The sequence below is a fragment of the Cyanistes caeruleus genome, chromosome 25 (assembly GCF_971803275.1).
Source record: "Cyanistes caeruleus chromosome 25, bCyaCae1.hap1.1, whole genome shotgun sequence".
Taxonomy (NCBI): domain Eukaryota; kingdom Metazoa; phylum Chordata; class Aves; order Passeriformes; family Paridae; genus Cyanistes; species Cyanistes caeruleus.
Window position 1 is genome coordinate 3,642,690 of NC_141725.1, and position 14,611 is coordinate 3,657,300.

The 14,611-nt window shown below is 63.7% G+C and overlaps 2 protein-coding genes across 2 annotated transcripts; one reads left to right on the forward strand and one right to left on the reverse strand.

Annotated features, from left to right (window-relative positions):
* The first annotated feature begins 2,465 nt into the window (after nucleotides 1–2,465).
* Nucleotides 2,466–10,503, forward strand: FSTL3 (follistatin like 3). Its single transcript, XM_086862582.1, has 5 exons — nucleotides 2,466–2,935; nucleotides 4,867–5,052; nucleotides 7,789–8,004; nucleotides 9,014–9,241; nucleotides 9,332–10,503. The coding sequence occupies exons 1-5, from the start codon at nucleotides 2,878–2,880 to the stop codon at nucleotides 9,382–9,384; spliced, it is 741 nt and encodes a 246-aa protein (XP_086718708.1). The 5' UTR covers nucleotides 2,466–2,877; the 3' UTR covers nucleotides 9,385–10,503.
* Nucleotides 10,504–12,140: 1,637 nt separating this feature from the next.
* On the reverse strand, nucleotides 12,141–14,458 carry PRSS57 (serine protease 57). The gene is made up of 5 exons (XM_086862580.1): nucleotides 13,933–14,458; nucleotides 13,674–13,827; nucleotides 13,355–13,499; nucleotides 12,675–12,935; nucleotides 12,141–12,592 (listed from the first exon to the last, which is right to left on the reverse strand). Exons 1-5 carry the CDS (start codon nucleotides 14,087–14,089, stop codon nucleotides 12,413–12,415), a joined length of 897 nt encoding a protein of 298 aa, XP_086718706.1. The 5' UTR covers nucleotides 14,090–14,458; the 3' UTR covers nucleotides 12,141–12,412.
* Between the last annotated feature and the right edge of the window lie 153 nt (nucleotides 14,459–14,611).

The following is a 14,611-nucleotide window of genomic DNA, read 5'->3' on the forward strand; positions in this document are numbered from 1 at the left end:
CCTGGAATCCCACGGATAAACCTGAGCTGGGGCTGTGGAGCCCCCACCAGCAGCCCCTCTTGCCACTGCGGTGTTTGGCAGCATCTCTGCTCGCATGAGAGAAACTGGGGCATCCCACTGCGGTGAGGAGAGGAATGGGGCCAGGATCACCTCGTTCCGACAGGGAAATGCCAACATCCAGGGCCCCGGCCAACACCTGCCCACAGATCCACGCCGGCGGTATGAAACCTCTGCCCTGACCCTGGGCTCTTCTTCTCAATAGAACGTCTTGTTGCAAATTGCAGCTCTAATTGGTTTAGCAGAGTTTAATTAGCCTGAACTGATGAGAGAGGCGAGATTCCCTCCTTAAAGGAGCCCAGCAGCAGCATGCAGAAGCTGGGGTTTGGAGGGAGGACGGTTGGGTCTGAACCTTGTCCCAAAATCCTGCTGCAGCCTTGACCCAGCGTGGCACCAGTGCCCAGAGGAAAGGTCAGATGTGAAGCCACCATTCACTGTGCTCCAAAGGGCTCCTTTGTCCCCGCTCCAGCACCTCCCACCACTCCCAGCCCTGGCCCAGGGGTTCCTCTGTCTCCCTTTGGGTGCCGCAGGGCAGCTTTCCCGCAGGCCAGCTCCTCGCCCCGCTCACTCCGTGGGTGCTGCTGGGGCTCAGTCACGCCCTGGGGTGTCCGTGGGGTTCAGGGAGGCAGCGTCACCCTGTGTGTGGGACTGGCCAGTGGAATTTTGCTCCCAGCTTTGCTTGAGAACCAGCCTTGGGCCTCGCCTGCGGTATCACCATGGGCAAGTTGCTTTAGCCACAGCCAGGACAGTGGCAAGCAGAGCCCTCAGCATGGTTTTCCTGGGGGCAGAGCAGTCTCATCAGGACTCTGAGCACCCTTTGGCTCAGGGACCTGGCCACCAGGCTCCTTCTGCCTGGCCATCAGGAGCCTGGCTGCTCCCTTACAGATGCAGCAGCGCCTGCTGCTCCGAGCGAGGTCTGACCCCTTCCCTGCCAGAGACGGCGGTTGTGCAACCCCACTCGCAGCCAAGGAAAATCCCTTCCTGGCCTCTGCGAGCTCCTCTCGCATCCTGGAGCATGTGAGTGAGTGCATCACCACCCACTCGCTCACGGACATCCCGCTTGGAAGTTTGGCTCCCCAGCCCTCTGCCCTTACATGGGCAACCGCTCCGAGGCGGCCGAGCGAGCCTGGGTCACACCAGCCAGGACAGGGCCGGGAGCAGCGCCAGGGCCAGCAGCACACTGGGAGCCTGGTGGTGAGGGGCTGCTGGCTCTGTGCTTCCCCCCAGGAGCCTCCACAGTCCCTGTCAGTGCTCCTGTCCCCACCTCACACTGTCTGGAGGTGCCAGGTGCTGCAGGGCTCCTGTACCTGCGGATGGCACCGATGCCACCTGGGGTACACCCGGCCCTCCCCATTCCCGACCCCTCCCTGGGGGTGCAAAGGGCTGTGAGTGGAGAAGGGAGGGAAGATTTCCCTTGTTGAGAGCCAGCCTGCTGGCTGGAGGGATGGAGGGAAGGATGGGCATGTGGCAGTGCCAGTGACATTGTTCTCTGTTGGTGCTGGCACATGGCACTGCACCCGCTCCCCCTGTTGTGGGACCCAGGCTGTTCCACATCCCACTGGACCAAAGCTGTGTCCAGCCCCATCCCACGCCAAACCAAGCTGCTCGTGCTGTGCTGGCACCACTCAGAGCCAGGAGGCTGCTGCTGGGCCGGAGGGGTGGTGCAGGGTCCCCTGGGCCTTGTGGCCGGGGCCCCTCTCTGAAAGAGCCCGGCTCAGCCCTGCCGAAAACATGACCTCAGCTGGGGCCAGTGCACGGGGTGAAATGTTCCTCAGCTGTGCAGCCTGGAGCTGGACAAGGCGCTTGGGGCTGGAGAGGGCCATGGGATGTGGCAGAGAGTCCTGTGTCACCGGCGCTCTGCCTGGGGAGTGGGGTGATGGTCCCAGGTGCATCCTGACCCCCCTTCACACCGGTGGGTGATCTCCTTGTGGTGGCACCAAGCAAGGAGCAAGGCCAATCCTGACCTGCCTTGCCCTGAGTTCTCTGCTGCTCTCCCATGTCCTGTAAGAGCCCCACAAAGCCTGGGAGCCCCTGAAAGCCCAGCAGCGCTGGCCCAGCTGCAGCTCCCCAGCCCAGGGGAACTGTTCAGGAGCCAGAGGAAGCAGTCCTCATGGTGATCTGTGGAGGACAGGGGCAGCACATGCCACAGGGGTACGGCCCCATAGCTCTTCACCTTCCTCTCCTTGCCTGGCAAGGCTCAGGGTGGTGCCTCAGTTTCCCTCTGTGTGTTGGGGGTGATGTTGGGTACCAGCCGAGCTGTGGGAGTGTTTGGGGAGCAGAGATGAAAGGAGCCACAGAAGAGACAGCCCACACCGTGCCCCTGCTGCCAGCCGGGGCTGCTTTGGGAGGAGGCAGGTTCGGGTTCATGCGAGGATGGGTGGGGAAGGCACAGCCGTGCGGGCAGCACAGGGCCGGGCAGGGCAGCGCTCTGGGGTCCCCCACGCCTCGGGGTCTGCCCAGACACTGCTCTGCTCCGCCCCACCCCGACCACAGAAGGCACCCCCAAACCTTCCCCGACCCATCTCAGTGCCGGGGTGCCGGTCCCCGCCCTCTCCGGGGGTCGCACGGACAGGACCCCCCCGCCCGCCCGCTCGGTGACGATCGGACCCTCATTGCCTCCCGCCTCCCCCCCGCGCTCATCCCCCTCGCTGCCCCCCGACTCCACCGCCGCTGCCCCCGCCCCGGCCCCCCCGCGCCGCCCCGCCCGGTGATTCACGCCGCCCCGCCGCTTTATAGCTCCGCCGGCCTCGCCGCCGCCTCACAGCAACAGGTCACCGGAGCGCCCCGGCCCGTTCCGGCCCGTCCCCGCCCGGCCCGGCCATGCCGCTGCGGCTGCTGCTCTGCCTGCTGGCGCTCTGCAGCCCCGCCGCCGCGCACGGTAAGAGCCACGGGGGTCCCGGTCCCGGCGGGGGTCCCGCCGCAGTCCGTCCGCCCGCTCCGCCCCGGCCGCCGGTAACGCCGCTCCCGCCGGCAGGTGCTCGGGGCGGGGGCGGCCCGGCCCGGGGTCTCGGCGCCGTTATCGGCCGGCAGCCCCGGGCACCGCTGTCCCGTCCCGCCGGGCGGCTGCCGGGCTCTCGGCGGCGCAAAGCCGCTGTACCGGGCGGAGCGGCGGCTGCCGGCCGCTCGGCGGTGTCGCTCGGGTGTCCCGGTCCCCGCCGTCTCTCCGTCGGGCGGGTCCCGTGGCTGCGACCGCCCGGGTCCCGCCCGGCTCCGCTGCCGCGTCCCGAATCGCGGCGGTGCCGCTGCCCGGCCCCGGCATCCCGCAGCCGGTGTGTCCCGGGGGATCCCTGTCCCCGGGCTGAGAGCGGCACAGTCGGCTCGGGGCTGCGTGTCCCCGGTGGGACGGGCCGGGAGCGGGGCCGGTCCATGACCAGGGTGTGGAATTCGGAGCTTGGACCCTCCCGGTTCCGCTGCCGGTGCTAGCGGCTTTCGCCGTGCCTGGGCGGCGTCGGGACACCGGGAGAGGCCGTCCCGAGAGCCCGGAGCGGGGCTCTATCAGCCCTTCCCAGCGTCTCGGAGCCGTGCGGTGCCGCCTCTCCCGCAGCGGCGCGGGAGTTTCCACCTTCCCCTCGCACGATGCTGAACGTTCCGTGGGGAGCGGGGGCCGCGCGGTGTTGTAACGGGAAATTGAAGCTTGGAGGAGCAATTGGACAAATCCGTGGAGGATAAACCCCGATGGCAGCCGCGTGCTGGAGCGGCTGGTGCTGCCCGAGGTGTCCGGGCACCGGTCCCCGCAGCCCCAGGGTTTGCTCCATCCACGGCTGCCCCGCGGGTGCAGCCGGGCTGGGAGCCCCAAGTGCTTGTGACCGAACCAGAATCGTGTGGGTGAAGAAAGAGGGGGGTACAGGGGGTCTAGGGCGGGGACGGGCTCCGCTTTGGAGCAGGGTGAATCGTGCTTAGGAGAGGAGCGACTCCCGCCTGGCAGCGCAAGACCCGTCCCTGCCCCCATCCCTCCCTTCCATCTTTCGCCGTTTAGCAAACCTCAAGCACAGCTAATGAGAGCACGAACCCAAATAAGCGTCACAAGAGGCTGGTTTGCAGAGGCGGAAATTGCAAAGAAATCACTCACAAAAAAAAAAAAAAAAAAAAAAAAAAAAAAAATTCATCTAACTGATTTGCTGGTGGGTCATGGAACAAACAGGCTTTTGAGTCAGAGGGATCCGGTGCCACGGGTCTGGCCCAGATCCAAGGGCTGGGGCAAGTGCCCTGTGCTCCAGCCGCTGGCTCAGATGCTCCTTGCAGAGGCTGTGGGTGTCAGGCTCTCACGTCAGGGAACAGTTCCATCCCTCTTTGGGGCCACTGGAACATGCCAGGAGATCCAGCCCTCACAGCAGCCCCCCACTGGCCCCACTCTGTCTGCTGCCCTGGGCTGGGACCCCCTCTCTGTGGGGCCAGGCAGGAATTGGGTAGAGATGCAAGGAGGGAGGGTAGGACAAGGGAGAGGCAAGCTACAAGCCCAGATCCTGGCTGGCACCCTGGGCATCTCCCAGAGCATCACAGGGAGCACTGGGATAACTGGTCCATCCCTGTGGTCCACATGCTGGATTTGGAGCCTGTTGGCAGCAGCATTGGGATGGCTGTAGGGACACTGAGCTGCCATGCCAGGGACCCTTGGGGATGCCTGTTCTGGGACAGCTCTTGTGCCACAGGAGCCAGCACAGAGCATCTCTAGGTTCCCCAACTTGTCCCAGGTACTGGAGTGGTCCCTGTGTCTCTGCCCCAAGGTGGTCCAGCCACAGCCAGGATCTTGCTGCCCTTCACAGCGGTCCTGGCACAGCAGGGATCCCTCACCCTCTGCCCTCTCCACAGGTGGAATCTGCTGGCTGCAACAGGGGAAGGAGGCCAAGTGTACCATGATCCTGAAGACAGGCGTGACGTGGGAGGAATGCTGTGCCAACGGCAACGTGGATGTGGCCTGGTCTAACTACACCTACCCAGGCAACAAGATCAGCCTGCTGGGCTTCCTGGGGCTGGTGACCTGCCACCCCTGCAAAGGTGAGGAGGTTGGGGGGTGAGAGGCTGCTGTGGGGCTGAGCTCTGCCCATGGGGAATGTGTGGAGCCCTGGGGGCAATACTCAGAGTCTGTAGCTCCGGGTGATGCGACAGCACAGAGCTGGGCTGCCCTTCACCAGACAGGGCTCTCCTTGGTGGTCTGGGACAGCACAGGGACCCCAGGGACTGCTGACCCCCTGCTCCTGCTGCTGCAGCTCCTGGACGGATGCTGCTGTGGATCAGGGCTGGCGGGACAGCCTGTGTCCCCCGGCTGCTCTCGTTTTGAGTGTATTTTAGTTGCTGTCCCAGTGGAGAGGGATGCATGACCCAGGTCTTGGCTGGGCAGCCAAGTGCAGGGAGAGGATCTGGGGCTGGCTGTTCCCAAGTTAACCCCTCTGCGCTGGGGCCTCCCTCCCCTGCCCTCACCACGGCTGCTCAGAAGGAAACTTCGTCAGGTTTTTCTAAGGAAAAAAGATCTATTTCTTCCCCTCTGTTGCCCCTCGCTCCTCCCAGCGCGTGTGTGAAATGGCTTTATGTAACGGGCAGTTCCAGAAGTGGAAACTCTCCAGCTGTGAGTTCCAGCCCCGCCAGATGTTTTGGCGTGTGCCGGAGCTGCGGATCCTCCAGCACTTGCGTGGCTGTGTGAGAACACGCTCAAGGACCTGCCGCCCGCAGGAGGCAGGAGCAGGGCTTTGGAAGGTCATGTTGTTATTTGCTTAAAGGGAAAAAAGGTTTTTAACAAAACCACTTCCCCCAGCGCCCTGCACCCCTCAGCACTGCCACAATGGCAGCTCCTCAGGGCTGTCCTGCTGTAGCTTGGGGCCACACACTGCGCCAACCAAAAGCTGAGTGAGATCCTGGCCTTGGCCCCATCCCTGCTTGGAAGGAGCTGGGAGCACTGGGACCCTCTCCAGGGGCTCCCCTGTGCTGGAGGCAAAGTGCAGTGGGGACAGGCAGCCCTCAACCAGGAGTCTGAACTCACCTCACTTATCTCTGTCGGGAGGCTGGGGGACACAGTGGGGGCTGCAGTGGCCACAGACCCTGGTGGGGGCTGTGGTTCCTGGGGTTTATTCGTGTCTGGCAGCAGGATCTTTGAGGAAACCGCTGGAGAGCCTGGCCAGCACATGCACCACAGCCCCGCACCCTCAGCCAGCCCCTGCCTGTCCCATCCAGATGGAGCTGGTGCTGCTCCTCACCGGGCTCCAGAGGCCTTGGAAGAGGGCGGATAAGAGGAGCTGTGCTCCCACTCCCCGGGCTTGCGAGGCTGGGAGAGGTTACTCCAGGATAAAGTGGGCTGCAGCCCAGGGATGGTGCTGGCCGGACCCTGGGGGCTCTGCAAATGGGTCTCTGGGGGAAGGTGAAATTCCTGGCTCCAGCTGCTGGAGACACAGTGTCCCCCCCAAGGACCCAGTGCAGGGGGAAGCCAGGCTGCAGGGTTCTCCAACTGCTCCAACTATCCTTTGCTGAGATAGCCTGGATCACTGGACTCTGCTCTGCTGGCAGCATCTCAGAGTGGAGGGTGATGAGGGTCTTCTTTGCTCTGGCAGCCCCAGGACATGGAGGTGTCCCCTCTGTCCTGGGGTCCCCCAGTCTCAGCTTTTTCTTCCCTGTGACAGGCCCCAGCTATGGAAATCAGGGAGCAAAATGGGAAAGTGTTTCCCAGCAGGGAATTTCCCCCAGAGACAGCTGAGCCAAGCAGATAGGGAATTTCCCCTTCTTTCTTCTTCTCCTTCTTCTCCTTGTCCTCCTCTTTCTCCCACTCCTCCTCCTCCGTGTCTTCTGAGGTGGCCCATCTCCCACAGGGAAATCCCCCTCTGTGCCTCCCAGAGCTCCCAGCACACACCCTGTCTGCCGGGATCCTTCCTGCTGAGGGTGAATCCCCATCTTGGGAAGGCTTTTGGTCCTGCCCTGGCTTCAACTTCGTGGGTGCTGCTGGGTCCCGGCAGTGCCCGTGTCCTGGGAGCTGTGGGGGTGTTTTTGGGGTGAGGTATGTGTGTGCTTTAGGAGGCAAAGGAGAGTCCAGCTGCCCCAGCCAGAGCCCCCCAACCCTGCTGCTGACCCCTTTGCCTGTCCGTGCAGAGGCATCAGTGTCTGGGCCTCTGGACTCCAGGACGGGCCCCTGCTTGGAGCTGGTGGCCCCTCTCCATCCCCGCCGGCGTGGGCACGGTCCTGGGGCACTGGCAGGACCCCCTGAACCTGGCCCCCGCGCTGGCCGGGAGGTGACCCAGGGGGACAAAGCATCTGCCTGTCTGGGGACCGGCGCTGGCTGCTGCCTCCCGCTCTTGTGTTCCAGTCACGGAGCGAGACAGGGCCGGGCATTGTCTGCTGGGAGCGGCATTCCCCATCGCCCGGACAACTCGCGAAGCCCGGCTCCTTCTGGAGGAACTGGGGCCTTGTAGAGATAGATTTTTCCATTGCACAAGAAAAAGAAATGTCTCCTTCCAAAGAATAAATAGATGGGAAGGAGTGAGCTGGTGCTGAGCGGAGCCGGGGCTCCGGCTGGGGTGAGCACTGGAGGATTGCGCGGAGTCGCAGCCAACGACCTGCTCCTTGGAGCTGAGCAGATCCAGATGCTGCTGGGACAGCTCGGCGTCAGCACGTGTGCTGTGACCCGGGGGGCGTTTGGGATCTGTCCCTGTCCCACTCGGTGTCACACTGTGGGGCTAGGCAGGACAAACCCTGTCCTGGTGGGTGACAGCCAGCGCCGCGTCCTCACGTGCCGCTGCCCTGTGTCCCCAGAGAGCTGCGAGGGGGTGGTGTGCGGCCCCGACAAGGTGTGCAAGATGAAACACGGCCGTCCCCAGTGTGCCTGTGCCCCCGACTGCTCCAGCCTGCCCCGCAAGCTGCAGGTCTGTGGCTCCGATGGCTACACCTACCGGGACGAGTGTGACCTGCTGACGGCCAAGTGCAGAGACCACCCCGACCTCGAAGTGATGTACCAGGGCAAATGCAAAAGTAGGTGCAGTCCTGCCCCACTGCATCCCATCCCCATCCTGTCCCTGTCCTGACCCCGTTCCCTGTGGTACAAGGAGGGAAGGTCTGTCCTGCAGGGCCCTGCAGGCCACGGGGCTCGCTGCCCCTTGAGGGAACACTGCAGCTTGTTGGTGCAATGGGGTTTGGCCTTGCTGCAGGCTGAGCAGTAACAGTCCCTAAAATGTCATTTACAAACGTCAAGCCCCTTTTTTTCCTCTTTTGTAAAGAGTGCAGCGATCCTCCCAGCCCTGCCAAGAGCTGTCAGAAGGATTATGGTTATTTTTCCAGCCCTCCTTTCTGGAAGGCTTTGCCTGTCGAGCTCTGGGCTGCGCAGGGAAACGTGGGGCAAGAAATGGGAGTTGGGAGCTGCAGATGCCAAATCTTCCAATCCATCAGGGAAAGAGAGGAGGGTGGAGGGACGATGGGGGTGCATGAGCCTCCACCCACCCCAGCAGAGCCCTGTGCAGGGCCTGATCCTGCTGCGCAGGCTCCCTCCACCCCCGTGCGCCCTCGTTCCAGCGCTGGGTCTGCTCCAGGGTGACCCTGCCCTTCCCTCTCGCCGGGGCCAGCACGGCAGCTGCCAGCCTGGCCGCAGTGGCTGCTGCTTCCCTGCCAAGGCACCTGCGTGCGGCCGCTGGCCCAGCCGGGTCCCGCTGCGCCGAGCGGGCTCAGCCCCGCACTCCGCTGCTGCAGCTGGACCTCGGCTCCTCCCGCGTGGCAAAGCTCTGGCCAGGGCCGAGCCTGGGGACTCAAGGTCATGAGCTCCCTTGTGCTCAGGGTGCTGGCCCCTGCCAGCTCCTGCCCTTGGGAACATCCCTGATGGGGCAGATCAGGACCCTCCGGCCTCTGGCTCTGCTCTGTGCCCTGGTAGCAAAAGGAGGGAGGGGGCTGCGTTTCCCTGGGATGGTGCCCAAAGCCTGCCTGGGGTGAAGTAGCTGTGGGAAGGGGTTGGCCATCCCTGGGGTCACTCCAACCCTGTGCTTCCCTGCAGAGTCCTGCTCCAGCGTGGTGTGCCCTGGCACCCACACCTGTGTGGTGGACCAGACAGGCAGCGCCCACTGCGTGATGTGCCGGACGGCCCCCTGCCCTGAGCCCACCAGCCTGGACCACGCTCTCTGTGGCAACAACAACGTCACCTACCCCTCGGCGTGCCACCTGCGGCGAGCCACCTGCCACCGCGGCCGCTCCATCGGCGTGCGCCACTACGGGAGCTGCTCAGGTGAGCGGGGCAGGGCAGGGGGCAGCGGGCACGGACCCCCAGCGCCTGCTCACCCCTCACACCCCCCTCACCGCTTCTCTCTGCTTCCAGCTGCGGCCAAATTCTCCGCAGAGACGGACAGCGTGGAGGAGAACTATGTGTGAATCGTCCCTCGGCCGAGCCGGAGCTGGGAGACAGGGGCATTATGTGTATATTGTACAAACCATATACTTGATATTTATTAAGATAAAAAGATTCTTATTTATCCCTGTGTATGTTAAGCAGTCGCAGGGGGCTCGATTCCCATCCTGCCGGCCAGGGAGCAGGGAAAGGGGGCTCATGGCTGGAGCAAGGCTGAGATGCCCTGGGATGCTCCGGTGCCCGCCTGGTGCCCGGCAGAGCGGCCCTTCCCTGCTGCCGGTGCGGTGTGGAGGGGTGTCCGTGGGCCCCCCCACGTGTCCTTGGCCGGCAGCCCTGGGCCTATTTATTTTTGGATTAATTCTCGGTACTCTGCTGACGTTTCTGGCCAGGACCTCAAGGTCTAGAGGGAATCTGCGCTTTTGCCTTCCCCGAGGGGCTCGGCCCCAGCTGCCAGCGGCAGGAAAGGCAGTGCACGCTGCATCCGATTGGAGAGAGATAGATATATATTTTTATATACATATATATAAAAAAATATATGTACGTTATTGTCTCCTAAAGTTTCAGCATGTGTGTGTTCAAATGGATTTCAGTTTAGGTTCTCCTAGGCCCATTCAGACCAGGCTCCCACCATCTTTGGAGGCGACGCCGGTGCCCGGCGGGCTGGTGCAGTGGCAGCCCTGGCTGGGGAGCACAACCATCCCCCTACCCAGAGCCCATCGCCCGGGGCAGCTGCCCCCAGCCCTCCTAATGCCTGCCTGCCAGAACAGCTTTGGGCACAGCCCAGGCTCTGGGGGGAGCTGGCCCTGTCCCCCCCACCCCAGAACCCCTCACCGCGGCTGCGTAGCCCCACACCCCCTGCTCTGCCCACACCTGTATTTATTTTTACTCCTTCTCTCATTTCTTCCTTTGTCACCTGTGTAAATACCAGCTCAGCTCTGACACCAAAAAGCTCTTGACTTTATATAAATATCATATATATATATTATATATAAAAAATACCTTATTTTCTATTTTTGTATGATTGGGTTCTGACCCCCGAGGTAGACGCTTTGGGAACATCCACATTCCCTATTCCATATTGTTGGGGCATTTTACGGCTGTGTTATGATTTGGATTACAATTAAAAACCAGAATAAACAGTGGTGCGTGTCCGGTTTTGTTGGCAGGTTCTGGGGTTGCAGGAAACATTCTTCTTGGGGCTGTGCATCCACACCAGGGCTTTGGGATGTGGGGAGCCCCCCGCAGCCATGAGGAGCTGCATCCCATCTGCTCCAGCTCCGTGCTGGGGTTTTGCAGCCCAGCTGAGGCTGCTCTGTGCGGTGGGAGGGAAGGGGAGAGCGGGGAAGAGCAACCCGCGACTCAGATAAATCTGTTCCCAATCTCGGGCCGTGCCATGAGGGTTTGGTATTTCACAAAACAATTCCTGCCGGTAATTGGGTCCCGATGTGGGATGTTTCCCGTGCAGCAGCCTGCGGCTTGGCGCACTGAGCTCTACGGGAACTGCTGCCGGATCCCCCTCGGCCGCATCCCCTGTGCCGGGGGGCCGGCATGGCACAGCCCCTGACCCCCGGCCAATCCCCTCAGAGCCGTGACCGACCCGGGAGCGCATCACAGAGAACCACGGAACCATTTGGGCTGGAAAAGACATCTCAGATAACCCAGGGTGACCATGGGGGACTCTCCTACAGCCCCTCTCTGCTCGCCCAGCTCAGCAGCATCCCCCTGCTTGCGGGGATGGATGTCCAGGAGTTCTCAAAACTCTGCCCATGCCTCCGTAGGTGCCACCACACGCGTGTGTGGCCTGGGTTCCTGCACGGCCGCCCGCAGCGCTTCCTGCCCAGGGCAGCTCCCGCTCCTGCCCCGCCGCAGGCTTCGGCCCCGGAGCGGCTGCCGGGTGGCTCCGTGCCGGGCCCGCGGGCACGGGCTGCGGCGGCAACGGCAGCTCCTGTGATGAGCGGGAGATTTCAGCTCCCAAAACACGGCTGTGAGTCAGGCGCCGCCTTCCCACCGGTTTTTGGGTGGTCTGGGACAAGCCGGGACAGGCGCCGGCTCTCCAGGCTCCCTGCCAGCGCGGATGCCCTGGGGCTGCCAGTCCCGTCCCGGCATTCCAGGGGGTCTCTGCCCCACGCTGTCACTGCCAGCACCCCACTGGGATTTGAGGCTTCTTTGCCTTCACAGCCTGGCAGCGGTCTGTCCTCTGCCGGATGTCCCCAAGGCCACCGATGCCCGCGGCTTGCATCTCCTGACCCCGTGCGAGGCCCTGCAGCAGCCGCGGCGTGCCAGCAATTTGCGAGATAAAACAAACAGCCAGGAGCAGGGAATGTCTGGGTCTGTCCCCGGAGACACCGGGCAGAGCCACACGTGTCTCAGCCGAGACCCGGCAGCAGCTCGGCACACGTCTGCCGGCCACTGCGGGCACCCGCGGGGTGAGCGCCCGTCTGCGCCGGGGAGGCGGCTGAGGCTCCCGACGGGTCCCTGTGGGCTCCGCCAGCGCAGCTGGGAGCCCGCCTGCCCTCGGGGGGTGTCTGTGGTTCCCCTCTTTGGGGGGTCACGTCGCGCGGTGGGGAGGGCGCGGTGTGGGACGGGATGGAACAGGATGAGGCGGGATGGGATGAGACGGGGTGGGACGGGATGGGGAGCCACACCCCGGCGGGAAGGCAGCTGGGGATGCTGGCAGCACCTGGATGGAGATTCTGGCTTCTCTGCGACGGGGCTTGCACTCCCCTCCCTCCTGCACCTCAGGACAAGTCAGGGGGACCAAAACACAGAGCGGGAGTGGTGGGATGGGGACTGAGGGTTTATTGAGGAAGGTAAATGTTGCCGCTGCGAGAGGATGTACCAGGGGCTTCTGGTGTAGCCTCGGGGGTACACAACACCCCTTGTCAATGGGCAGAGACGGGCTCCTGCCCTGACCTGGGTCGAGGAGCCCTGAGCATCAGCTCCCAGCCCCTGCAGAGCTGGAGGATGTGGAATTTCTGGTCCTCTTCTCTCCCATGAGACATCTCGGCCCCTCTTCCCACAGCCCGCCTGCCCCCAGGACTCCCAGCCACACTAGGGCTTCAGCCACCCCTTCTGACGGCGGAACCCTTGCACAACGTGATGAACCCAGTCAATGTAGTTGGAGATCTTGGTGTAGATATCAGGGAACCGGCGGTCCCCACATCTCTCCCCAGAGAAGGAGACGATGCCATAAACCTTGTCCTTGAAGACCAAGGGTCCCCCGGAGTCACCCTGCAAAATGAGGGGGTGGGAGGGAGAGTGAGGGTCTCCCAGTGGGGGACAGTGTGGGGCACGGGGTGCGGGGTTCACTCACGGCACAGACACCCTGCAGGGTGGCATTGCGGCTGGCCCCGCACAGCATGTTGGCCGAGACCTTGCCCCTCCACAGTGTCCGGCAGAGGCTCCGCTTGACGATGGTGGTGTTGGTCTCCATCAGCTCGGTGGGCTCCTCTCCAAAGTTGGATGTGTCCCCCCAGCCCGCCACGTAGCAGACAGTGCCGGGCTTCAGGTCAATGTGTGGTGGGGGCAGGCGGATCCGCTTCACGTACTTGTTCAGCGTGGCCGATCTGTTGAGCTGGGTGTGCAGCGAGGGCTCGGGTGGCTTCACTGCTGGGGCAGAGCCCCCCAGCTGCTCCTAACCCTAACCCTCACACGCCAGCTCACCGCTCCTGCTGACCCCCCCAACCCTGCCCCTCCTTCTTCAGAGGCTGGGCCCCTCCCTGACAGCCCCTCTGCACTGGTCCCAGTCTGCTGTAGAGACTGGCTGTCCGGGAGCCGCTGATCCGGACAGGGTCGGTGTGTCCTCAGTGTCTCCATCACACCCCATGGCGCGATCCTGCTTCTCCGGAGAAGCACTGACATCTAGTGTCGGCTCGGCCCCTCGTGGGGCACCCTACCTCCGGCTGCTCCGGGGCCGTGGGGCACCCCATCTCCCTCTCACACCCCAGGGCTGTGGGGCACTGCCCGGCCGCTGGGTGCCCGGTGCAGACTCACCTGGAGCAGGCGGATGTCGTTGTCCACGGCACGGGGGTTGTAGAGTGGGTGGGCGATGGACTCGGCCACGCTGAAGATCTGCTGGGACTCCTCGGGCTCCTGCAGCCGGTGGGCTCCCAGCACCACACGCACCGAGGGGCTGCGCCTGTGGCCAGGACGGGGCTGAGAGGGCGCTGCTGTGGCCGGTGGCCATCGGGGAGCGGGGGATGGCCAGGGGGACTCAAGGGGGGCACAGGCGGGAGGGGGCAGCTTAACCCCTTGGGACGGGGTCATTGCTTAGAAAGGTCCACACCGTGTCCCACGTGGGGACAAGGCTCACCTGGGAATGAGGCAGTGGGCAGCTGTCATCACCCACTTGGGCCACACCAGGAAGCCCCCGCAGACATGCTGCCCGTCCATCTGGATGGAGGCGATGAAGGGCCGGGAATGGGGTGCTGCCGCCTTTCCCCCGATGATCTGGCTCCCCTGGGCGCCTGGTGGGTGCAGGTGATCGTTGGCACCCCGTGTGCCACAGGGGAGTCCAGGGTTCCTATCTCCCACCCTGGGGATCTGCCCTGGCACCCCAGTTCTCTCATTACCTGCCGGGGCCAGAGCTGGGAGCAGGATGGAGCCTCCCAGGCTGAGGATGAAGAGCCCAGCTGTGACCATGGTGGCACAGAGCGGGCCACTGCCACCACCGCTGGGGCTGCTCGGGGTCAGGGCGCTTAAATCCCGCCAGGGGCTGAGCCTTGGCATGGGGGCGGGTATTTCCCTCCTGCTTCCTCCTCTCCGGGTGTTGGGGCTTTGTGCAATTCAGGGGTCCGGGGCCTTGGCAGGTCCGTGCAGCCTCCCCCGGAGTGGGAGATGGGGAGCAGAGCAGCTTCTCAGCCCTGACTCCTCTTGTGCCTTGAGCTGACTGGGATGAAACCCCGCTCCGCAGGGAGGTGGCAGCAGCGGGGCCCCAGGACACCTCTGACACTCCACAGTGTCGCGGGGACTGCTGTGGGTGACACAGGGACTGTGCTGTGCTCCATCCAACGCCTCTTTCAGCCCCTCCACAGCCCCAGTGGTCTGGGATGATGCTGTGGGCAGAGGGGCAGCTTCCTCCCTCTGTTCTGCACCAACCTGGAATGCAAAAGGGGGTGCCGGGGGTGGGGAGCATGAGGGTGGGGGCATCTGTTGACGCTCACTGCAGAGCCAGGCTTGCTTTGGGGCCAAGAGCAGAGCTCTTGCCCGCCAGCGGGCAGATTTCCCAACGGAGGGTGGCTTGGGGCTTCC